The sequence below is a fragment of the Microtus pennsylvanicus genome, chromosome 2 (assembly GCF_037038515.1).
Source record: "Microtus pennsylvanicus isolate mMicPen1 chromosome 2, mMicPen1.hap1, whole genome shotgun sequence".
Taxonomy (NCBI): domain Eukaryota; kingdom Metazoa; phylum Chordata; class Mammalia; order Rodentia; family Cricetidae; genus Microtus; species Microtus pennsylvanicus.
The window spans coordinates 111093959-111118789 of record NC_134580.1 but is presented as its reverse complement, the minus strand read 5'-3'; the positions used below and the strand labels follow the sequence as shown (position 1 = coordinate 111118789).

The window sequence follows — 24831 nt, the reverse complement described above, 5'->3', positions numbered from 1 at the left end:
GGCAGGGGCTACAGGGCCCTCAGGCAGCGCTTGATGGAGACCTACCAACCAAGCGTGGTGCGGAGCTGTTGCTTTTGCAGCCAAGGGCTGGAGTCCCCAGGCGGCTCCTGGTTGAGCAGAGCTGTTGTGTCAGAGGCCTGGGGCTGCGAGTGAACTGGGAATAAACAGCACATGGCTTTGAAACCTCAGGAGTACGACACACTTCTTCCAACCAGGCCACACCCCCTAAATCTCTCCCAAATGGTGACACTAACTGGTGACAAAACATCCAAACACCCACAACTTTGGGACATTCTCATTCAAACCACCACAGTAGATAATCTGGTACCTGGCGATGTGAGAAGCCAGGACCAGCAACAGAGTTGCACCAATAAAAATGCAAGGAAGCTTGCGTTATCTCTAACTTCTGTTTTAACACAGTTCAACAAACTGGAGAGTTTGATGGGGATTCCCCTCTGTATGCTGTGAATATGTTTTATTACCATTGGTTAAGAAAGAAGCTGCTTTAGGCCTATGGCAGGGCAGAATAGAGCAAGGCAGGAATTCCAAGCAGAGAAAGAGAAGCAAAGAGGGTGGAGTCAGAGACACATCAGGTAGCTGCTGAAGGAGAAAGGTCAACCGCTAGCCAGAACCTTACTGGTAAGCCACAGCCTTGTAGTAATACACATATTAACAGAAATGGATTAATTCAAATAAGAGTTAACTAGAAATATGCCTAAGCTATTGGCCAAGCAGTATTGTAATTAATATAGTTTCTGTGTGATTATTTTGGGTCTGGGCAGCCGGGAAATGAATGAGCAGAGTCTTACTATATGGTTCCACATTACACTTAGGTTAAAACTTAGGAGGAAGGTCAACCAAAGGCTTCCAGTATGTAGAGGAACCCCCAGCTTTCTGACCCTACCTGCACCCCACTATCCTAAACACAAGATGTGGCAAGTCTTCAAAGTCAAATGGTCCTGAACCAGTTGTTTTTACCACGTAAGGGGAAGTGCTGCATCTTAGTGCACTTCATAGACTGGGGAACTTCTACAACTGCATAAAGACACACCACGGAACAACCCAAGTGGAAGGCACATTTTCCTCAGCTCTTTTATTCTTTTATTGAGTTAACAATAGAAGATTCTCCAAAGCTTAAAAAAAAAAGACTCCAAAAAATATAAAGTTTTATATTATTTACATGACATATGAGTACAGGTTACAATATCATACAAACATCACATCCGAAGTAGTGGGGAGGCATGATGTAATTCTCTGCCTTTCAGACGCAAAGCCTATTACATGTTCTCCTTTCTGACTCCTGTGTTACCTGTTATCCTAATACATAAACTATTTGGTACCTGAGAGGCTGGAAGACTACTGATGAACTCCAATACCATCTATTTTATTTGATCTTTTTTATTTTCAAAACTCTGTACATTTTAAGTCTCTGTACACTTTTACCTTACCCACAGCTAAGTTTATTCTCATCTTTTCAAACAGTCGAGTATTAACCACATAAACTGTTAATGTGTATACAGACTTAAAATTCAAACATAAAAATGCGTAGCCACGCTGTGTAGGGTATATACCTAATCTCAGGAAATCCCTCCTGCTTTTGTTTCAATGCTATCAACAATGTTTTTGAAAAACATTTTTAAAAAAACAGTAACTAGAATAATTCATCTCACAAATTAATCAAAAACTTAAGATTAAAAATTCTACATTATAGTTTTATTTGTATTTAAAAATACACTGGAAATTCTGCACAGGCCCATGATAGAGCTTATTTTCAACGTACATTACTTCGGTTTGAAGACATGGTTTGTCTGACAAGTCCTTTCTCAAGCTCAACACCAAGTGCTTTCGCTGGCACTGCTATCGATGATGCAAGTTGCTTCCTTGCTGCTGGAGCTGGGTGTCTCTCATTTGCCCTTTATCACCTGAACAGTTTTCCGACCATAGTGATAATAACTGTATGCTGACGCAGCTGTAGTGAAGGCTGTACAACACCTTGGGAGGGGAGAAATGGGACTCAGCTGTCAAATCTAAAAACACTAACAGCAAAAATCATAAAGTACACATGTAAAAGATGGACTAAGAAAATAGAACTGTGTGACAGAATTGTCTAGCTACAAAAATCTAAATCCACGACTTCCTTTAGGACATCTGAATCGGTGATGCCAAATAAAAGTCATCTAATTATCAAGGCCTATGACTAGCAGTCCTAGCAACTCTCCTTTCTGACTACAACCGTGGGTGCTCTATGTTCTCTTTTTCTCCCACAAAAACACCTTCATACAGACAGAATGGAGACAACTGTAAAAAGACTGGAGAAATATGGCGCAAATCTACACAGCTCCTACTTAGATGGCTTGGCACATAACTAAATTACCTTGCATTACCTTGAAGCAAAAACAGGAGAACCAAGTTATACATGGATGTAGTTTGAGAGAGAGAAAACCTCCATTAATAAATAAAAACACAAAGAAAAAAAACCTTTCATTTTATGTAAGAAAATAAAGTTCAGATTGTATCATTTTTAAAATGATACATAATTTACTTTGGTTAACTAACCACCTTTGTTTCAGACTGCTAAAGCATGTTTTAATTATAATTAAAAGCTTACCAAAATATAGTTCAAAATCAATAATGATAGTCCATATGGAATGCTTAAAGTTTAAGTTGACACATTTCAAGACATTTACAAATAATCACAAATAAGCTTTCTTGTCAAACTTTCTTTAGACCACCCAGCCCTAAGTGACACGGTGACTTATTATTAATTATGAAAGCTTGACCTTAGCTTAGCCTTGTTCCCACATAGTTCTTACAACTTAAATTAACCCGTTTCTGTTAATCTACGCTCCGCCACATGGCTCTTTACCTTTCCTCTATTCTGTATGTCCGACTCCCTCCGTGTCTGGCTGGTGAATCCCACTCTCCTCTTCCAAGAGTTCCTCTCTCTCCTCAGAAGTCCCACCTATCCTTTCCTACCTATTGGCCATCCGTTCCTTACTAAAACAAGCACAATGACACATCTTCACAATGCACAAAAAGATCACCCCACAACAGTAATTAGCACATTCAAATAAAATTCAAAGTGCTTCCATTGGGTATCTCCCACCACACCCTCTACTAAGGTGGATCCTCAGCACCACTGTCCAAAATGTCTGCAGAGGATCCAGCTCACCTGAAGTTATGGCTCAAATGCCACTTCCTTCCTGTAGTTATCCCTATTATTACTTTTTCTTCCTCTGAAATTCTTAACACACTGGCAATACTCCTCATTCCTCCAAGTCTGACTGCTAACTTCTATGCTCCATGCCTGAGAGTAAGGTTAAGAACGATAGCGCACGGCCAGGTGTGGTGGCGCTCGCCTGTAATCCTTGCACTCAGGCAGAAGCAGGTGGATCTCTGTGAGTTTGAGGCCAGCCTGGTCTACAAGAGAGTTCCTGGACAGACAGAGCTGTTATACAGAGAAGCCCTATCTTGAAAAAAACAAACAAACAAAAAGAATGACCGGGCACACCGGCTAGTTGTGTTAGTCACCATCTACCGTAAGAAGAAACTTCTCTGTAGGGTTGGGAGATACACTAACACATGGGTATAAAGACAGGAACTTAGGGACAACTAATCACTATGTCCATTTAGCAGAATGATAGAACTAAGTTCTCTCCTTTAGTCTATGACTTAGCCAGGCAATGGTTTGGGGGTCCTGCTAACAGAACCGGGCTTTAGTGCCATCATGTGGAGAAGGTTTTAAATCCAATCAGAAAGTAGTTGGTTATTCCCATAATATTTGTGCCATTACTGCAAACATTTGCTATTATAGATTTCAGGGTTCAAAGCTGGGCAAACTGTTGGTTATGAGAGTCTGTTTAGTACCTAGCTGCAAACAGAAGAGCTATATCACATTCCCTATACCCAAAGCTTAGGGATCATAATGCAAAAAGTAGGGAAAATTTTTAAGAGACAGAAGAGTGGGCATTTGCAACAAAAATAGTACTTACTGAACATGATGGTGACACTATACACATAAACGTATAGTGGCTATGACTGTAGGCATGCATTAAGAACAGCACAAGCCAGCCAAAATCTCTGCATGAAAAGTTGGGACTCATGAAATTCTACCCCTTTCTGAGATGCTACTGGCAATTGATGGCTGCTGGGGGGGAAGGAAAATTGGTTTCTTTCAGGTATATGGTTCATTAGAGGTTACCATGTTCTAGTAGAGGGTACTATATACCTGTGCACAAACAAGTAGCATTAAGTAGACTCACTGAGCATTTAGAAAGAAAAAAGGACAGCAAGTAAAACCAGGAAAAGTAGTAGAGGGAAAGAATTGAAAGGAAGAGAAAAGGGGGTGGCCAGAGTTTTGTCATCTAACACTTCAAGAACAAAGTCACTCTAGGATTGTCACAATAAGCCATTGTACTGATATTCTCAGAGTAATTCCAAATATAGCTTACCACAGTATCTGAAGATAAATGCTGTCAGCATAATTGAAAACCGGAGCTGCCAAAGAAGCTGCCACCAAAATTAACTGGACTGCTGTATTTACCTTAAAAAATAAAGGCATTATAAATGAACAGTGCCAAATGGGTCATGTTTTAAGCTTTCAATGCAAAGGTATACTCATCATCACACACTCTAAGCATTCTGGATCGAACAGTGTTACCCATGCCAAAATTGGCATTCCCAGGTGAGAATATCTAACAGGTCAGAGTCAACAACTAACCTATCTGCCTACATAGCGTTATTTACTATGAGGGTGCTGACAACTATCAGAAGGTACATCTCGACTCCTGCAGCAATGCAAGGGTGCTAGAAAACTTTTTGCCTTTTTTCCTTATTACCCATTCAAACAGCTCTGTAAATATGAAATAATGAAGTGGCTTCTCCCTGGGTGAAAGAATCACAGCAAACAACAGAGCCAAACCCAGAACCCAGACTTCCAAGGCTGCGTTCCTTGCTGCCTGCCACACCCTGTGAGGTCAGAAACTGAAATGCATTCATTGCCATGAAATCCTCTGGGGAAATAAGCACTGCCTATCCTCAACAGCACAAAATAGAGCCAAAAATAGTCTGAAGACGACATTCTGTGAAGCAATCAGAGCATGATGCAGCTAAGGAAGGTGCACAGAGACACATCTTGGTCCTATTATTTATCCTGCAGTCAAAGGACAGCGATCTGGGTTTTCTTTTTAAATAAACAATAAATTCTGTCTGAGAAACCTTCTATAAGAACAGTGTTTACTCTTTATCCAAACTAACCAAAAAGCAGAGAGAGACTATGCAAATTAACAAAATCAGAAACGAAAAGGGGGACCTAACAACAGACATGGAGAAAACCCAGAAAATCATTAAGTCATATTTCGAAAACCTGTACTCCACAAAATTGAAAAACTTAAAGAAAATGGACAATTTTCTGGATAAATATCACTTACCAAAATTAAATCAAGACCAGATAAGCAAATTAAATAGACCTCTAACTGTTAAAGAAATAGAAACAGTCATCAAAAGTCTCCCAACCAAAAAAAAGCCCAGGACCAGATGGTTTCAGCACAGAATTCTACAAGATTTTCAAAGAACTAATATCAACAGAAACAGAAGGAACATTGCCAAACTCTTTTTATGAGGCTGCAATTACCCTGATACCCAAACCACACAAAGAAAGGGAATTACAGACCAATAGCACTCATGGACATTGATGCAAAACTGGTCAATAAAATACTGACAAAATGAATCCAAAAATACATCAGAAAAATCATCCACCATGATCAAGTTGACTTCATCCCAGAGATTTAGGGATGGTTCTACAAATGAAAACCTGTCAATGTAATCAACCATATAAACAAACTGGAGGAAAAAAAAAACACATTATCATCTTATTAGATGCTGAAAAAGCCGTCAATAAAATACAATATCCCTTCATAATAAAGGTCTTAGAGAGAGCAGGAATATAAGAAACATACCTAAACATAATGAAGGCAATATACAGCAAGCCAACAACCAATAAACTAAATGGAGAGAAACTCAAAGCAATTCCACTAAAAGCAGGAATAAGACAAGGTTATCCACTCTCTCAATATTCAATATAATACCCGAGGTTCTAGACAGAGCAATAAGACAACAAAATAAGAACAAGGGGACACAAATCAGAAAAGAAGTCAACTCTCACTATTATTTGATGGTATAATAGTTACATATGTGACCCCAAAAATTCTATCAAGGAACTTCTACAACTCATAAACACCTTTAGTAATGTAGCAGGATACAAGATTAACTCAAAAAAAAAAAAAATCAGTAGCCCTCTTTTACACAGATGATAAATGGGCTAAGAAGGAAATCAGGAATGGGAGGAGGGAAAGGAGTGGGAACTTGGATTGGTATGTATAATGAAAAATGAGTTTGTTCTCTTTTAAAACAAAACAACAACAACAAAAAGAAATCAGAGAAATATCACCCTTCACAATAGCCACAAATAGCATAAAATATCTCGGAGTAACTTTAACCAAACAAGACTTGTATGACAAGAACTTTAAATCTTTGAAGAAAGAAATTGAAGAAAACACCAGAAAATGGAAAGATCTCCCATGTTCTTGGGTAGATAGGATTAACATAGTAAAAATGGTAATCTTACCAAAAGCAATCTACAGATTCAATGCAATGCCCATCAAAATCCCAGCAAAATTCTTTACAGAGCTCGAAAGAATAGTCACTGCATATGGAAAAGCAAAAAACCCAGGATAGCCAAAACAATCCTGTACAATAAAAAAACTTCTGGAGAAATCACAATCCCTGACTTCAAACTCTACTACAGAGCTAGAATACTGAAAACAGCCTCATATTGGCATAAAAACAGACAGGAGGACCAATGGAACCGAATTGAAGACCTAGATATCAATCCACACACCTACGAACACCTGATTTTCGACAAAAAAGCAAAAATATAAAACAGAAAAAAGAAAGCATATTCAGCAAATGATGTTGGCATAACTGGGTATCAACAATGCAGAAGAATGAAAATAGATCCATATCTATAACCATGCACAAAACTCAAGTCCAAATGGATTAAAGACCTCAACATAAAGCCAGCCACACTGAACCTAACTTACAGAAGAGAAAGTGGGAAGTACACTTGAACGCATTGGCACAGGAGACCACTGCCTAAATATAACCCCAGTAGCACAGACACTGAGAGAAACAATAACTGGGACCTCCTGAAACTGAAAAGCTTCTGTAAAGCAAAGAACACGGTCAACAAGACAAAACGAGAACCTACAGAATGGGAAAAGATTTTTACCAACTCCACATCAGACAGAGGGCTGATCTCTAAAATAAACAAAGAACTCAAAAAATTGGTCATCAAAAGAACAAATAATCCAAAAAAAAAAAAAAAACCAAAACAAAACAAAAACGGGGTACTACAGACCTAAACAGAGAACTTTCAACAGATGAAATCTAAAATGTCTGAAAGACAAAGAAATGCTCAACATCCTTAGCCATCAGAGAAATGCAAATCAAAACAACTCTGAGATTCCATCTTGTAAGAATGGCCAAGATCAAAAACACTGATGACAACTTATGCTGGAGAAGATGTGGGTTAAAGAGAATACTCCCCCATTGCTGGTGGAAGTACAAACTGGTACAGTCCCTTTGGGTATCAATACGGCGATTTCTCAGAAAATTAGGAAACAACCTTCCTCAAGACCCAACAATACCACTTTTGGGTATATACCCAAAGGATGCTCAAGTGTACCACAAGGACATACATGTGCTCAACTATGTTCATAGTAGCATTGTTTGTCATAGCCAGAACCTGGAAGCAACCTAAATGCCCCCCGCTGAAGAATGGGTAAGAAAATGTGGTACATTTACACAATGGAGTACGACACAGCAGAAAAAATAATGCATCTTGAAATTTGCGTGCAAATGGATGAATCTAGAAAACATCATATTGAGTGAGGTAACCCAGACCCAGAAAGACAAGTATCGTATGTACTCACTCATAGCTGACTTTTAGACATAAAGCAAAGAAAGACCAGCCTACAATTCACAATCCCAGAGAACCTAGACAACAATGAGGACCCTAAGAAAGACATACATGGATCTAATCTACAGGGGAAGTAGAAAAAGACAAGATCTTCTGAGTAAATTGGGAGCATGGAGACCAAGGGAGAGGGTAAAAGGGGAGGGGAGTGGAAGGGAGAGGAGTCAAAAAAATATATAGCTCAATAAAAATCAATAATAAAAAAAAAGAACAGGGTTTATTGGTGCATTTGTCCCAGCACTTCAAGTGATTTTCTATGGAGTGCTACATTCAAATTGTTGCATTTGACACAAATAAGAGTCACATGAAGCTAAAAGCTCTCTCTAGCTGGTAATACTCTATACCTGTACAAGGACAACGGTCCTGTACAAACACAATGGTCCCTCTGTCCCAAGGATATCTAATCTATTATATCTGTCACAAGAAACAGAAAGATGACTTATCTTTCATTCTAAGCTGCTCCTGACTGAGACTTATATGCATTTTATAAAAGTTCATAAAGGACAGAGTTCTTTACAAGGCTGCTGTGAGTCTCTTACCTTGCTGATGAATGTGGGCTTCAACCTAGCAGTAGCATAGCAAGGATTGAAATACTTAGCTAGTGTTCGCTGCCAAAAGAGAAAAAAAGTTTCAATTTACTGTTCAGGTTTCAAACAAAAGTTACCAGTGCTTACCCTATGCCTAGCCCCAACGTACTGCACTATTTACATACCTTCCTGATCATTCTAGGCTATTGAAAATAAGATTCTTCAAACTGTACATTTGTCAAGTCCTACAAAATTATATACAATTGTTCTCACAAAGTTTGCTTCATCATATATGTTCCCAAAAAAACTTATGTTATTCTCTTTTACAGGTTAAAAATCTGGCTGAGTAGCCGGGCGGTGGTGGTGAACGCCTTTAATTCCAGCGCTCGGGAGGCAGATGCTGGCGGATCTCTGGGAGTTCGAGGCCAGCCTGGTCTACAAGAGCTAGTTCCGGGACAGGCACCAAAGCTACAGAGAAACCCTGTCTCGAAAAACCAAAAATAAATAAATAAATAAATTAAATAAATAAATAAACTATAGCTCTATCTTTCCTGAGAACCAAAGAAGATGCTATACTTATGCACTCAAATATTTATAAAACTAATAAACTAGGATGTAAGCAAACCATTCCATTCTTCTATGACATATTAAAAACAATGTCTGGACCATTCATGGTGAGGCTAAATGAAACAATATATAGCTTGGAGCTATGAAACACCTCTAAGAATGAGCTGTTTGGTGCCTGGCAAGCTGCCCTGGGTTTCATATATACCATCAACTAAAATTAGTTTTTGTTCTCTTTGAGATTAGGATCTCACTGTAGCTCCATAAACCACAGACTAGCCTCAACCTCATAAAGATTCACCTACTTCTGCCTCTGAAATGCTGAGATAAAAAGCATGTGTCATCATGCCCAGAAAGAAATCCATCTTTCAAAACAGACTATGAGTGTGTTCAAATTGCAGGGTAATTTTTTTCAAATTCCCATTAAAAAATAATTACTATAAATTATTCTCATAAAGCGAAATTACATTCAATAGAGTGAATATTTATAAGTAATGCTAAAGGAGTATTTTGTGAAACTTACCGGTGTTGGCAGAGTTCGGTATCTGACATAAAACACTGCAGCGATCAACATTACATCTCTTGAAATTATCATGTAAGTGAGTGGGACTGAAAATCAAATATAAAAACCAGAAATGAGGAGTCTGAAAATTACAAATAGATACTTTGACTGCAGAAAAGCCTTAATCAGCCTCATACTATTTGATGTTTTCCGTAAGTAAAATCTTTGTAATAAGTACTTATTAATGATTCAGGCCCCTACAGTGAAGCTCTGCTCTTTTTATTCCTTCTTGTGATCAGAATGAACTGCAGACTCTGGCTCTGTGACTTCTCTGCTCCAGAATTCCAACCCGCTCACCACTTCCGTTCTCTCCTGTGTCTGTCTATAAACTGCAAGCCTGCACATAGGCGAGCCACACTCAGCCTCCCCGTCCCCACTCTCCTCAGCTTTGTGATTCTGGGAAAAAGATGTCCTGGTCACTGGAAATGAATATAAAGTAATGATAGGGAGGTGAATGGGGATGTAAGGGAAGTTAAAATATCCTGAGGTCCTTGTATCTGAATTGTAGTCTACTCTCTAAAGAGCGTTTACATATATATAGCTTACAGAAATACAAAATGTATTCACTCTTGTTGAGCTAGTTCCTATCCACACAACTATTATTCTTCTCCCTACTTTGCCTGTCAATCAATTCTTATCACAGGCTGAGTCTCCCTTATCCAATGTGCTTGGACAAGAGATGTTTCAGATTTCAGTTTCTTGGATTTTGGAATATTTGCACATTGCCAGCTGAACATCACTAACCCCCAAACAATCCAAAACCCCAAGCTGCTTGCCACTGGGGATACTCAACTCATATTCCTCAGATTTTCCAGCATGGTCCCAGGGCCATAGTCAACAGGAGGATGTGTTAGATGGGAAGACAGAGAACTTACTTCACTTTAGAGCCTTCTGTACCATACAAAGTTTAACACACAATCCTATTTTTCACAAGATAAATTTGATGGGAAAAATCCTGAATTCAAATCATAGTTTACCGATATCCTTCCTGTGGTACTTTCAAACAGCTCAGAGGTATCTGAAGCAGTGTTTAGGGCCCTCTCCTGTCCTGACTACTACTGATTCTGCACCTGCAATTGCAGAGCAAACTGGATTTGCCTTGTCTCACCCTCCACGACAGTGCTGTTTCAAAGAGAAAATGTGTATAGCAGACCATGTAACTCTAGTAGCCAGGCTACAATGAACCATGTGGACCATGATTTTTAGATGCACTTCCTTAATCATTAAGCAAGCATTTCTACAGTAAGCATTAGCAGATAAATTAAACAATAACCATAGTCTAAAAGCAGAAAACCTCTGCAAGTCAAACCATTAGCTAGCTGTGAGGAATCTGCCGGGATGGAGGTCTGGGGAATGCAGACTTGGGCAGTGCACTCTTGGAGTCAATACGGCACAGGACCTGGCAGTGTCTCTGCAGTCACTTTACTACCTGCAACCATCTGGTGGGCCACTTCCAAATAAAATACTCTATTTGTCATAAATATACAATTCCAACTTATGTGCTTTTAATATCATAATTTTAAAAAGAAATAACAAAGCAAAATTAGATTTGCAGGGGGTGGAAGGGAGATGAGTAAAACAAGACACAAAGAAAAAACTTTAACATCATCTCTCACTAACTTTCAAGCAAACCAAAAAGGTGGAAAGGAACAGGGAGTCAAGATGTAAAAGATTGCAACAAGACTGAAAATTACACTTACTGAGTTTATACAGAGAACATCACTACAGAGTATCCATTCACTGAAGCACACATTTGTAAAATCCGTTTGTATACAAGCTGCGAGACTAAAGCCATGGAGCATAGTCTCTGAACATGCAGTTAAGCTTGAAATCATTAAAAAGACACCTACAACATCCATACAAATTGACAACTAAAAAATATTGTTATTTTAGTTGTACCGGGGATTGAACATAGGGCCGGATGTATATTAGGGAAATGTTCTGACCCTGAGCCACACTCACCCTAATAAATATTAGCCAGACAGAAAATTATGAGGAAAATATTCTGTATTGGACAATGACATAAAACACACACAATGCAGTGAAATGGTACATAAGCAGAAAATGCAGCCTCAGGGAAATGTGCTCATCGATAGACTGCGCTGTCAATACCACAGCCACAAGCTCACCAAAATAGAAAGGGGCAAAAAATGGAGATAAACACTTGATTTGGAAGTTTTGTACTTCAATTTGGTAATTTCTTATTGAGTATATGCTAGAATCACTTCTGAATTCCACCTAAAGACGTACTGAGTATGTGAGCGTGTGGGGGGTACATGCGTGCTGGCACAGAAGTCAGAAGTGACTTTCACAATTAGTTCTCTCTCTTCTATGTGGGTCCAGAGGATCAAGCAGATCCTCAGGTTTGGGAACACCTTACTAGCTCGTCAATGGCCCAGAAGAATGTCATTAATCAAGTGCATTAAATAAAATGCCTCATCAAAATTTTAATCGATTTCTTATTTTTAATATAGTTATTAAAAATGTTTCATTATATTGTAGTGTCATTTTTATTTCTACTAAAAGAACTGATATACAAAAAAGGATCAAGGAAAACCAAGATAAGGAGAAAGACAGAAGGGGAGGAGAGCAATATTTAATAACGTAAATAATCTGAGTCTTTGCAAAGCCTTATTTGGTTCATTAGGACTCACAGGACTGGCAAGCTAATTAGTGACAGAACTAATCAAGAGAAAAGCAAAGGGAGTAAGACTCAAGATAAAAATGCAGACATTGTTATATACCATAAATCTTAAGGTACCAACAAAGAGTGCTAAAATAATAATCTCGTAATATAAATAAAATGGGTAAGTTCTTAGGGAAAAAAATCACCCCCTGCAAAGGTACAAAGGATGAATTATTAAACTGAATTACCCTGGAACAATTAAACAATTTTAAAAATTAATCACCTTTTCAAAATTCTTCTCAATGGTTTCAACAAATTCTATCAAACATTCAAGATGAAAAACTGTAATGTCACATAACTACTACTCAAGAACTTAAGAAAAAAGTCACTAACCTGTTTGATAAGTAACAACACTGGCATTAAAAACAGGGACCAACAACAAATGCTGAGGAGACTGGGGAAGAGGAGCCTTGTTCACTGATGATGAGAATGCAATTATTAGAGGGAGCTGTATGGAGCTTCCTCAAGAGACAGAACAGAGCCACCATATAACCCGGCTATGCCACTCAAGTACACAGCAGAAGGACTCCAAGAACTGCATGTTTATTGTTGCACTATTCAAAAAGGTCAGGAAACTCAAACAGCTTAGATGCTCATAAATGATTGGATGAACAAAAATTTTACACCATTAAAAGAAAAAGGAAGTCATGACGTTTACAGCAAAAAGGCTGGAAATCATTACTGGGCTCAAATAATAATTTTGAGTCAGACTCAAAATCACATTTTCTCTCATGTAGAACTTAAATTTAAAATTTTACATGTATAAATGTACACATGTATGTGTGCATTATGTGCATATTTATACTTTTGTAGGTCATAAAGCCATAAAGGGGATCCTTGAAAGAACAAGATCTGCAAGGTGGTTGCAGAGCAGGTAATCATCATGTGTAACAGGAAGCAGAAGGGATCTACTAGAGAATGAAAAGGGTCCCCTGGAGACAAAGGGGAATGACTGGGAACAATGTGTAACACCTATTGATGAAGATGCCATGATGAAACCCATTTCCCTGTAACTTAAAAAGCTAATTTAAAAAACCAACAAAGACTTTTCAAGAAACAAATTCCAGGCTACAGCTTGGGAATTTAGCTCAGTGGTAGAACAATGCCTAGCAAGTAAAAGGTAGGGACAAAAATCACAAAGAATGCCTTCTATAAGAAATTATGCCAGGCTAATTTCATAATCTGAATGCAAAATCTTCAACAAAATATGATCAAACCAAATCCAACAATATCTCCATTTATCACGGCCAAGCTTGATTTTCACCAGGACTACAGGTTGTTTTAACACTAGAAAAACAGTACTACAACTCACCTAAATAGCAGCTTAAACATGCTAGACCACAAAGTGCCTGAAGGAGTTCTCAGTGTTCTGACATGATGAACACTTGGAAGAAATTTCCAAGAAAAACTACTACTTAATTTGCAAAGAGGATCTATGAATCCCTAGAGGAATCACCCCACAAAATGGTTGTAAAAGCTGCGTCTGAGCTGAGGTAAGGCAGGCTTGCTCCCACTCAGCATGAGACACACAGTGAGGAAATGAGAGATAAAACAGTCACAACCACAGACAGTGCATACTGGGCCTGGAGACAAGCCAGCAGACTAACAGCGTCAGAGGGAGTAAGCCTTACTAGACACAGGCTAACACAGGAAAAGACCTGACTGCTGTCACATCAGTAACAATGATCATCACACAACAATGCTTAAATGATTCCAATGGCAAGAACATTACAAACTATCAGATACCTGAGAATAAATCTGTCAAAGATACCTATAAATTCCGTGTAACCAAATCAATCAAATCAAACAGATTTTTATTTTCCCTTGAAAAAAAGCTGATTCTAAGATCAGACACACTGGAAACAGCTAAGAATATCTAATAACTAATAATGTTAGTTATTAATAATTAATGCTATTAGTTATAACTAATGTGTCTTGAACACTTAAAAACCTGCATCAAACTGGACGAGCATCACTATACATGTCTACCAGATACCAACAATGGACACTCAAGGACCCTACGCAGAGACCAGAATGAGGCATCACTACACTTCACCTATCAAATGCCAACAATGGACACTAACGGACAATACAATAAAACACCACTACACCTCTTTTACCAGACACAAACAGTGAACCAGCTTCCGTTCTCAAACCTCACTTCTAACTCTTTGGGGGATGAGGAAGAAAACCTGCTTGACAAATACAGCCAAAGCACAAAATGAAGAACCATAGAGGCACAATAACACATAAAGCAAGAGACCATAAAGATTCACAATATTCAGACAATGCATTATGTATGTATATAATTTGAAACTGAATAATAATGAATAATGTTGGGGCTAGAGAGATGGCTCAGTGGTTAAGAGCACTGGTTGTTCTTCCAGAGGGCCTGAGTTCATTTCCCAGCGACCACATGGCAGCTCACAACCATCTATAATGAGATCTGATGCCCTCTTCTGCCATGCAAGCACACATGTAAATCGAACAATTATATGAATAAATAAATAAATAAATCTTTTTTTAAAAAATAAGGTAAAAATTACAGATATCTTTAGAGTATTAGAGTTCCCATTATGAATAAACTGTACTTAACAAAGATAACCCTGGGAGCTGGAGAGATAGCTCAGCAGTTAAGAGCACCAGCTGCTCTTCTAGAGACCTGAGTTAGATTCCAGGACCCACATGGTAGCTTACAACTGTCTCTATCTTTAGTCCCAGTGGATATGATACCCTCTTCTGCCTTCCGTGGGCACAGACATACATGGAGGCAAAATACACACACACACACACACACACTATATATATATAATTTTAATAAAAATTTAAAAAAAATCAGCGACTTATGAGGATTTTAAGTTATTTCCAAATATCTGTGTGTTAGAAACACATAAAGTATCACCAAAAAACTCCAGAGTATTAAGAATCTGCACTGTGGACGATTATCTCAATTAATTTTAAATAAAGTTATAAAGAAACTGTTTCTTCTAGTGTAACAAGAATACAATTCTACAATAAACAGTGTGGCAAGCAAAACAGCTTAAATTGAGGAAACAGTTTAAAGCTGAAAACATTTTTGAAGAAAAACTATTTCTCAAGAGAAGGCCTAAGCTCACTACCATTGTTCTTCCCTGTTATTTAAAGTACACACAAGTGTTCTTACCTGGAATAAGATCTGCATAGGTCAAGCTAACATATAAGATGCTGATAAGAATTTTATCAGCAAGTGGATCAAGAGCACTTCCCAAAGCTGATTTTTGATTGGCCCAGTTTCGAGCAATAAATCCATCCAACTGAAAATAGAAGTGTTTTTTAAATAAACATCATCATAGGAACAGAGTACGTAATTTGTAGCTTAAGAGATACCAGAGACAACTATGCTTTCAGAAAATGCCAGTAAAATCTCGTTTCTTATCCCCAAACATTCTTAGTCTTTTAGCTTTTGAAACAGCAATTATCTAAACAAATTTCACATTTATAGTACTGTTTTTTTCTTCTCCAAGGGGTCCTACTGACTTCTTACTAATTCTACAACATGCCCATGTGAAATGAGCGCAAACATAAATGCAGAGATAAAACCCACACAACTCACGGAAAGTGTGACCGACAGAGCTGGGACTAAGAGCCAAAACGGCTGTTGTTGCCTGTAAGGACTACTTTTAAACTGTGAGACATGCAGCTTTCACATCTCTATCTGTTTTCCTGTACTGGCTGACTCTTGTGGGTCCTGTTTTAAAACTTACGTATATGTGTGACTGTAAGTTTTGTGTTTGTGTGTGTACGTGTGTGTTCACAGAGGCCAGAGGAAACTGTTCAATCTTCCAGAACTGAGCAACTGGGAGCTGTCTGTGTGGGTACCGAGATTCAAACTCGGGACCTTTGGAAGAGCAGGAAGCACTCTACAGTTGAGCCATCTCTCTGCCTCTTATCTTATAAATACAATATTAAAATGTATTTCATTAGAGAGCTGGGGTGTATTTCAGTGAGCGCTTGCCTAGCTTCTATGAGGCCCTGGGTTGATGACCTGTCTCCCTTCTTCCCTCCCTCCCTCCCTCCCTTCCTCCCTCCCTTCCTCCCTCTCTGTCTCTCTGTCTCTGTCTCTCTCTCTCTCTCACACACACACACGCAAAGAAATAAATGTGCCACACACATACATATATTGTTTAGTACCACTATTAATTCAATAACTCAATATTCTATGAAAGAAAACTGTAATCCTCTGTACCTACTAGTTAAAATGGTAATACTTAAATTATAGGGTTTCACTATGTAGCCCTGGCTGCCCTGGAACTCAGAGGTCTGCCTGCTTCTGCCTCCTGAATGCTAGAATTAAAGAAATACATCGAAATACATCACCACACCTAGCAAATTACTTCTTTATTACTTATTTTGATTAGAAACAATATTTTAACCTAGATCACACTAGGTTGCCAAGCTTTCTTTTACCATAAAAACTGAATCTCTAGCCTAATTCGAGAGGGGCCAGACTTGGTCGGGGGCCAAAAAAAGGATCAAAACCAGGTGCTGCCCAGTCATATGACACAAGGCAGATTTGTCTGCCTCGTTTATCCTAAGCTCCAATGTATAGTACTAGTTTTATTTAACTTTATACTTCAACAAATGTTTGAAATCTATTCTTATTTCTAAGCAAACAATGTAAAACTAACTTATGTAAAATTAAGCATGTATTGCCAAATATTCCAATAAGTTAAGGAGAAAGTCCCAGGAGTGGTTAAGTCACTGGTTTAGGCCTGAGGATGTGTCTCAGGGCACAGCTCTCACCTGACACACAGAAGGCCAGATGATCCCTAGCACAACAAAACAAAACCCCCCAGCACCCACACAGACACCACCGCAGAACAGCCTGCAGCAAGTCCTGCACTGCACTCCCTTCTTGCGTGACCTTGAACAAGGCCTCTGACTTGGCTTTTCTTCCTGCTTAAAACAGGTAACACTCACCTATCTCAAAGCCTTGGCTGCCTTCAGCACGTGATATGATTAATACTCGTTCAGTCTCTTAGCAAGACCTCAAAAGAGCAGTTACTAACGACTCCAATCACTATTAGAACAATCAGCTTTCTTCTTCTTCCCTGCCCTTTGCCTCCCCTCACCCTGTAATATTCATTCACTCGCTCACAGGCAGATTCTCTTGCTCTGCAGCCTGGAGCCTACTATTTAGACCTGGCTGTTCCAGAACTTGCAGTCATCAGCCTGCCTCTGGTGCTGCCATTTTAAGTGGACTGGAGGTAAGGTTGATTAACAAACTGCCAGTAATAGGGAATTAAGGCCTTGAAGACCCAGCTTTTGTTAGTTTCTGTTCTTCACTTCCCACTTTTTGGCATTACTCCCGTCTGCACTATTGCTCTAACTCACATCACTCCTGTGCAAACAAGCACACTGCTCTCGCTGCACTTCATTCCTCCTACAACACCAGCACCATGCACGTCAGGCCAGCATGCAGTGGTTAAACAGTGCTCCAAAAAATACATAAGTGGGCTGACTGATGTCACAAATTCATGACCATAGCCTTCTGTGTGCACTCAACGCCTAGCTGTTATCTACTAACAGTATTGTATTATGCTTTTACCCCGACCTACTTCATGCCTATTAAACACTCTCATTCTAGCCCACGGCCATGTCTCTACTTTCCTAGAAGAAAACAGTAAAAAGACAACCAGCAGTATTCCCTGCATTGCACCTAATACACAGCCAGCTGCACTCATCTTCTGTCTTCCCTAATGGAATTCCATTCCTCATTTTATTACTCAGCTAATCCAAAATCTTCCTCAGCACACCCGTCTTTAAAACAACCTTCCTTTGGCCCTCCTTCCCCTACAAAACAAAACTACCCTAAAAGCAGTGCCAGCCACCACCATCCCTCATTTGCTTACCAACTTGAGCCAATCATCCTCACACCTCTAGAAAGTTCTCATGCAGATGACCATTGTGCTCTGCATGTTCAGACCATGTGACCTCACACTAGCAGCACTTTTGTGGCTTACTCTCTGGGACATACTGGCACTGTCTTATCTTCCTTTCTCACCATCCCTAACGTCCCTGCCGGGCTTCTGTTCCTGTACTTATGGCCACTTCTCCCTCTCACTGACTAATTTACCACACTTAGATATTTCCTCTGATCAGGCAGCTCCCAATCTGCCATCTTCTGATCTACACTACCACATTCAACTTAAGCAATAGCTATCAGGAGCTTGGTGGTTTCCCCAAAACCCTGTCCTGTCTCAAGGGTTCCCCATCCCCCAGTGTTACCACCAAGAACCTGATTTTGAAGATAGGTGTGGGTGGGGGTGGAATGCTTGGCGATCCTGTTTTATTTCCAGTCAATCTGCCCAGTATATCAACATATCAATACTTTATTCAGAACATTATACAAGCCCATCCACTTCTAACTCCAAACTCCAACTCAGTCTAATCTACTTCCTCACCAGCTCTTTGGCTCCCAATTCTTGCTGGCCGAGAGCCTACTTCCCACACAATCAGATCCTGCCATTCCCCTGCTTAAAACCAGCAGTTGCGGAGGCATCCAAATCTCCATGGGAAAGTGCACAATATGGTACCAGTTAATTCTGGTTTCCATACACATCATGCCATGCTTGTTAATGGGGTGCCTCTCTCATTTAATAAGGCCATTTCATGTGGCAGCTGAACCCCTACTCCACAAAGCCCTCACAAATTAACAAATATAAAAGGTAAATTTAATATCTGGGGGAAAAAAACCAACTTTACTATCTAAAATATTTTATTATCAGTCTAATGTTCTAGGACAGATTTTCAGACCACACCAATAATGTGAGTGGAGAGAGCTTCAGGAGAGGGACAAACAGGCCCAAGGAAGGAGGAGAAATGAGAATGCGAACAGATGCTGACAAAGGAGAAGGCAAGACTCGTGTGAAAGGCTGTACCTGCTGCATATTCAGAAACACTAAGACAACGCAAATGCTCACATCTGTCCATCTTCTTCAAAGCCTTCTGTTAACTTCATTCATTACTAACACTACTGTTACTAGGTGTCTCTATGAACCACAGACAGAAAACAAAACTTTTTTTTTATTTTATTTTTGATCTTATGTGACAGAGTTTCTCTGTAGCTTTGGAGCCTGTCCTGGAACTCATTCTGTTCCAGGCTGGCCTCAAACTCAGAGATCTGCCTGTCTCTGCCTCCTAAGTGTTATGATGAAAGGCATGCGCCACCACCGCCCAGAACAAACATTTTTAAACTTCCATACAACCTTTACTTTTGAGAAATCAGTTTTCTACTCTCATTAAATAAATGTTGAACAAAACTGTTCAAAAACAAATAGGTTTGAAAACATAATTTATCTCCTATCCAGGTGCAAACAGATCTCCCAGTTTTCCTGTCTGAGAAAATATTGGTTCTATTTCCACATGCTCATACTGCCCTGACCTCAAGTTTTTCCCTCTATCCTACACTTCTCTCAACTGTGTTTGTGGGCATAAAACTTTGTAAGCCATTTTAAACCCTCTGTAAAAAGGTAGGTAATAAATACAGTTATCTACGATGGCAGTGCTGGTCAGCAGAAGCAACAGAGCCTTCTATCGTGGCATTGTATTCCCAATTCTAATCTGATATCACACTCCCCAAACCGACAGTGATACCAAAGAACGCCTCTCCTTGTCCAGGTGCTGAGGAAGTAGGAAAAAGGATGCCCAATTCCCATCTCGAACCAAGGCCTTCACTGCACAGCAGCCGTAGGTGTGTTGATGAATGACAGTTCCAAGCAGAACACGGCCTGCACCAGCTCCCAGGCCACATCCTCCTCCACTTTCCCTGCAGATCAGACTACTTCCTTCACAGTAGACACAGAGTGCCAGAACTTCTCTTTATTCTACCGCTACAGTAAGTACTTGCATCTTGAACATTTCTACATGGGGTTTATTTTTTTTTAAAGAAGTTAAAAACCAAGGGTAGAGATATCCTCTCCTACAGCTCTCCACGACCTTTACACTTGAAGATCTCTTAGATCTTTATCATCTTTTCTAGATCTCAGAAAAGCAGTTCCACATGGATGCTGAAGATAAGTCCTTACACAAAGTGCTAGGTCACACTCATGCTGAGGTTGTCCATCTAGCACTCCAGGGGAATTATGGATAGTGTGGGATTTGGAAGGGAGCAAAAAGCAAACATATTCATAACTTACCAAATCTGTTAGCCCAGCTACAGCAAAAACACCTAGTGCAATATTAAAATCTTCTTCAAGAATGAGATAGCCCAACACTGGGGCCAAGCCGATTCTCGTCATTGACAACATATTTGGGATTGTCCATGGATTTTCATACTGAAAGACAAAGACAGCACAGTTTTTATAAAATACAAATTCATACTTTAAAACACATGGAAACAAGCTGGGCAGTGGTGGCCGATGCCTTTAATCCCAACACTCTGGAGGAAGAGGCAGGCAGATCTCTGTGAGTTCGAGGCCAGCCTGGTCTACAAGAGCTAGTTCCAGGATAGGAACCAAAAGCTACGGAGAAACCGTCTCGAAAAATCAAAAAAACAAAGCAAAACAAAAACTGAGGGCGTTCCCAGCTCCCACTTGGAGTTGTGACTTCTTGAAAGTTCATTTGGAGCCAAGCTGTAGAAACTGGCACTGACAAAAGGGCCCCTTGGCAGCTGCCCTGAAGAACAGCCCTCCTGTGCCAAGCAGGAGATGCACGAGAGCACTGCAACTTTACAACTCCAGCCCAGCGGAGCTGACCTGCCCTGCGCCACACGGGACAGAGACAGCAAGAAAATGTCTGTCCCCGAAGCCTGAAAGCTGATTCGCCCGCTGAACTTTGTCTTCAAAGAACCATTCTAACATCTTTTTAAATCAATAAATTAGTAACCAATTTACCTGAACCTTAACCTTCTTAGAGAAAAGGGGGGGGCAGGCTGGTAAGCTCAGCAGGTGTGGGTACCTGCTGCCAACTCTGACAACCTGAGTTCCCAGGGCACACAGCAGAAAGAGAGCAGACACACCAGGAAAATTGTCCTCATCTTTGCATGTGTTCATAGCAAGTATGTGTGCACACACCAAAGGGGAAAAGTGTCAATGTTCATTTCTCAAGGCATCTTAAAATCTCATGAGCCACCTACCTCCTAAGAAAAGGCATTTATTTTACAAAAAGAATCCAACAGAACGCATACTGGTATAGAGGGATAATGGGGTGGCTGTTGGAATCCGATGACAAAATACTGTCACTGAAAACTATAGAACTTCAGGGCTGGAGAGATGGGTCAGAGGTTAAGAGCACTAACTGCTCTTCCAGAGGACCTATATTCAATTCCCAGCACCCACATGACAGCTCACAACTGTCTCTAACTGCCAGATCTGACACCCTCACACCCTCATACGTGCAAGTAAAATATCAATGCAAATGAAATAAAAGTAAATTTTAAAAAAGAGAAAATTGTAGAACTTCAAATCCTACTACAGCAAGTCAGAAGCAATACAGCCCTCTACTCTGGAATGTTCTATTCAAAGTCAAGATCACATTATAAAGTTGTATGAAAACATGCTCATTTACACTCAGGTTCAAAATATTAGAACATTCCTGAAACTTAGGAAAAGTGTCAGGCTGGTGAGACGGATCAGGGTCGCTGTCCTGACCTTTGGACGGGTAAGAAGGACAAGCCTGCAGAGCACACTGTGGTATAAGGTCAGTCAAACACTGATCCAGTATCACAGCAACTCACAAAGGCTGGGAAGAGGGGAAGATGGCCCGTGGTGGAGAAGATGCGATACAAAGCAAAAGCCAGGAATGAAGAGCTCCAAAGTTAGTCTGATGTGCCCACGGGGCAAGACTAAGTCAGAGCTGCCGCCAGCAGTCGTTATCACTTCACGCGGCAAACACACTACAACTGGATGGGTAGCTACCGGGCCAGTGAAGGGGCTCGAGCCCTATAAGAAACGCTCACCGAGAGCTAGTTATAACATACATCTGTACAGGTCAACACTGGGAAAGCTTAATCTCAGATTACCCAACCAGATAACCTGCGGCATACTCGGCCAACTGTGCTGGGTAGGGCTTCAGCCAGGTTGAGGGCCGCTTCAAGGCATCCAGCGTTCAAGCTCCGGAAGGGCTTTAAAGCTATTCCTCAAGTTGAGCCCCCTGCCGGGGTGTGGCCACCTCAGCCCATGCTGTGTAACTGATGAAGGCGGAGCAGGACAGGGGCCTCTGAAGACCTAACAATTGAAGATGTAATAATTGCACGAGCTTTGCTAACATGACAACAAAAGGTGTGCCACACTCGTGCTCTGGGGTCTCCTGCCTGGGACGTGATGTTAGCAGGTAAGGTGGACAAATACCTCCTTTTGTCACCGCAAGAACAGACTGAAGTAATAATACAAAGTTGAAGGATCTTTTCATTACAACCCACGCTAAGTAATTATCCTCCGTGTTACTGTATATGATGACCAAAGGCCAAAGGTTGATGAACCAAACCTGCACAAGCGAACAGATGGGCCGTTCTTAGACGCTTCCGAATTTACCCTATACACTCAAGATTCGCTTCAAAAAGTTAAAAACAGATTTTTAACTAGATGAGCGACAGCTGTTTTACCAATGCAACGTGCAGACACACCTCCCAGCAACGGGTGTAGACAGACGACGATTGAAGTGGGTTCTAATTTGGCCAGAGACCGTACCCGACTGAGCTCCCCACCCCCACCCCGAAGCTCACGGCGACCGAACGCGCCGCCTGCCCGTAACTTCCCAGAACACCGAGTGTCGCGACAGAGCGCCGAGCCCGTCACCTGCTCGGCCGACTCTCGTACGTACCGGGCTGGCGGCGCTCGCCGGGCCCCAAGGGGCGCCCGGGGCCTGTGCGGTGGCGCCTCCTCCGGCCGCCGGCCCCGGGGTCGCCGCCTTCCCAGCACCGGAGCAGTGGTTCCGCGGGCCGGCGCCGGGCAGCCTCAAGGCGAAGGCGGCCGGACGCAGGCGCCAGCGCTCGGCCAGGCAGCCCAGGCAGCAGGCCGCGGGCGGCAGCAGGGCCCTGCGGGAGCCGCCCCTGCCGAGCCGCGCCCCCGGCGGCCGAACGGCCACGCGAAGGGGCCCCCACGCGCCGCGCGCCACGCGCCAAGCCAGCATGGCCTTGCGGCTGCCGTGCAATCGGAATAGAGAACTCAGCAGTCCCAGGCGCCGGCCGCCTGCTTCTCCGCGGGAACCCGGCAATGCCCAAGCCGCAAGGATGTCTCCATACTAATTTCCACACTCCAGCACGACCCGCTTATTACAGGTGGCCCGGAACCGTCAAGGAAGGCCGCTTTCACGACACTTTCACGACACCCAGCAGCTCGATTTCCCAGCGCCCTCCGGCGGCAGCGGCAAGTATGTGCAGCTAAGGTCGGCGGGCTTGTGCGCCGGTGCAGCTCATTTGCCTTTGGGCTAAGAAGAATGACAGGCAGGAAAGACCAGGAGCAAGTGCCACGTGGCCCTGGGAAGCCAGTCATCTCAGGCCTCGGCCCGAAAGCCTCTGGTGCCAAGTGGCCCGCTGGTGTGCGTGGTACTCTATGACTACCGGAGGAGTTTTAAAATATTTGTGTTGGATTAAAAGTATTCAAGTACCTACCCTGTTTTTGGAGCACTAAATAACATTATGAATAGGTCCAAAGAATCATTGAAAAATGTCAATCACAGCAACCACTATTTACTTGGAAAAAGTGTCTAATGTATAAGCTATTGTGCATTTAACCCTATTAACAACTCTAACATAAGTATTCTTATTTCCTTTACTTTTATAGGTATGGAAATGGGTGTATAAAAGAAACTTGCTTATTCTTCTTTTATAAAGTATTTTTATTAAGTTGATTTTTATTTTATGTGCATTGGTGTTTTGCCTGCATGTATGTCTGCGTGAAGGTGTCAGATCCTCTGGAACTGGAGTTACAGAAGGCTGTGTGGGTGCTGGAAATCGTGCCTGGGTCCTTTGGAAGAGCAGTCAGTGCTATTAACCACTGAGCCATCTCTCTAGCCCCAAAAGTTTATTCTTACAAAATCCAAAATAGGACGGTGGTGACACATGCCTTTAATCACAGCACTCAGGAGGCAAGCAAATCTCTGAGTTCAAGATCTCTACAAGAGCTAGTTCCAGGACAGGCCCCCAAAGCTACAGAGACACCCTGTCTCAGAGAGAAAGAGAGAGAGTTAGTTAGTTCTAACAATGAACCTGTTGTTACAAGTTACACCTTACTGGTACATTGGCTTCCTAACCTTACAAACATATTTCTACCTTTTGTTTCAGTGTTGGACTTGAACCCAGGGCCTCCCAGGCAAGGGCAGTACCAGTGGAAGGGCACCGAGTTCCTGTCAAATGGCAATCAACGGTTTTGCAGTCTTTCCACTATCCTCCTTCAGTCCAGTCTGAAGGCATACAATCATCTTAAGGTTGTTCTGAAAGCTTGAATTAAATTTGGCGATTATAGATTTAAGGAGCATT

General features: G+C 41.2%; 2 protein-coding genes across 3 annotated transcripts; one reads left to right on the top strand and one right to left on the bottom strand.

Annotated features, from left to right (window-relative positions):
* Positions 1-1067: 1067 nt before the first annotated feature.
* Positions 1068-23483, bottom strand: Crls1 (cardiolipin synthase 1). Of its 2 annotated transcripts, XR_012909711.1 has the most exons (8): positions 23175-23483; positions 20552-20689; positions 15538-15667; positions 9650-9735; positions 8575-8643; positions 4452-4543; positions 1341-1992; positions 1068-1309 (listed from the first exon to the last, which is right to left on the bottom strand). XR_012909711.1 is itself a non-coding variant. In XM_075962270.1 (7 exons), the coding sequence occupies exons 1-7, from the start codon at positions 23481-23483 to the stop codon at positions 1905-1907; spliced, it is 912 nt and encodes a 303-aa protein (XP_075818385.1). In that variant the 3' UTR covers positions 1068-1904. The 2 variants fall into 2 exon arrangements, 1 of the variants encoding a protein (XP_075818385.1); XM_075962270.1 differs by having other exon boundaries at positions 1068-1992.
* LOC142844365 (uncharacterized) lies at positions 22621-24831 on the top strand. Its single transcript, XM_075962732.1, has 3 exons — positions 22621-22685; positions 23113-23723; positions 24637-24831. Exons 1-3 carry the CDS (start codon positions 22621-22623, stop codon positions 24795-24797), a joined length of 837 nt encoding a protein of 278 aa, XP_075818847.1. The 3' UTR covers positions 24798-24831.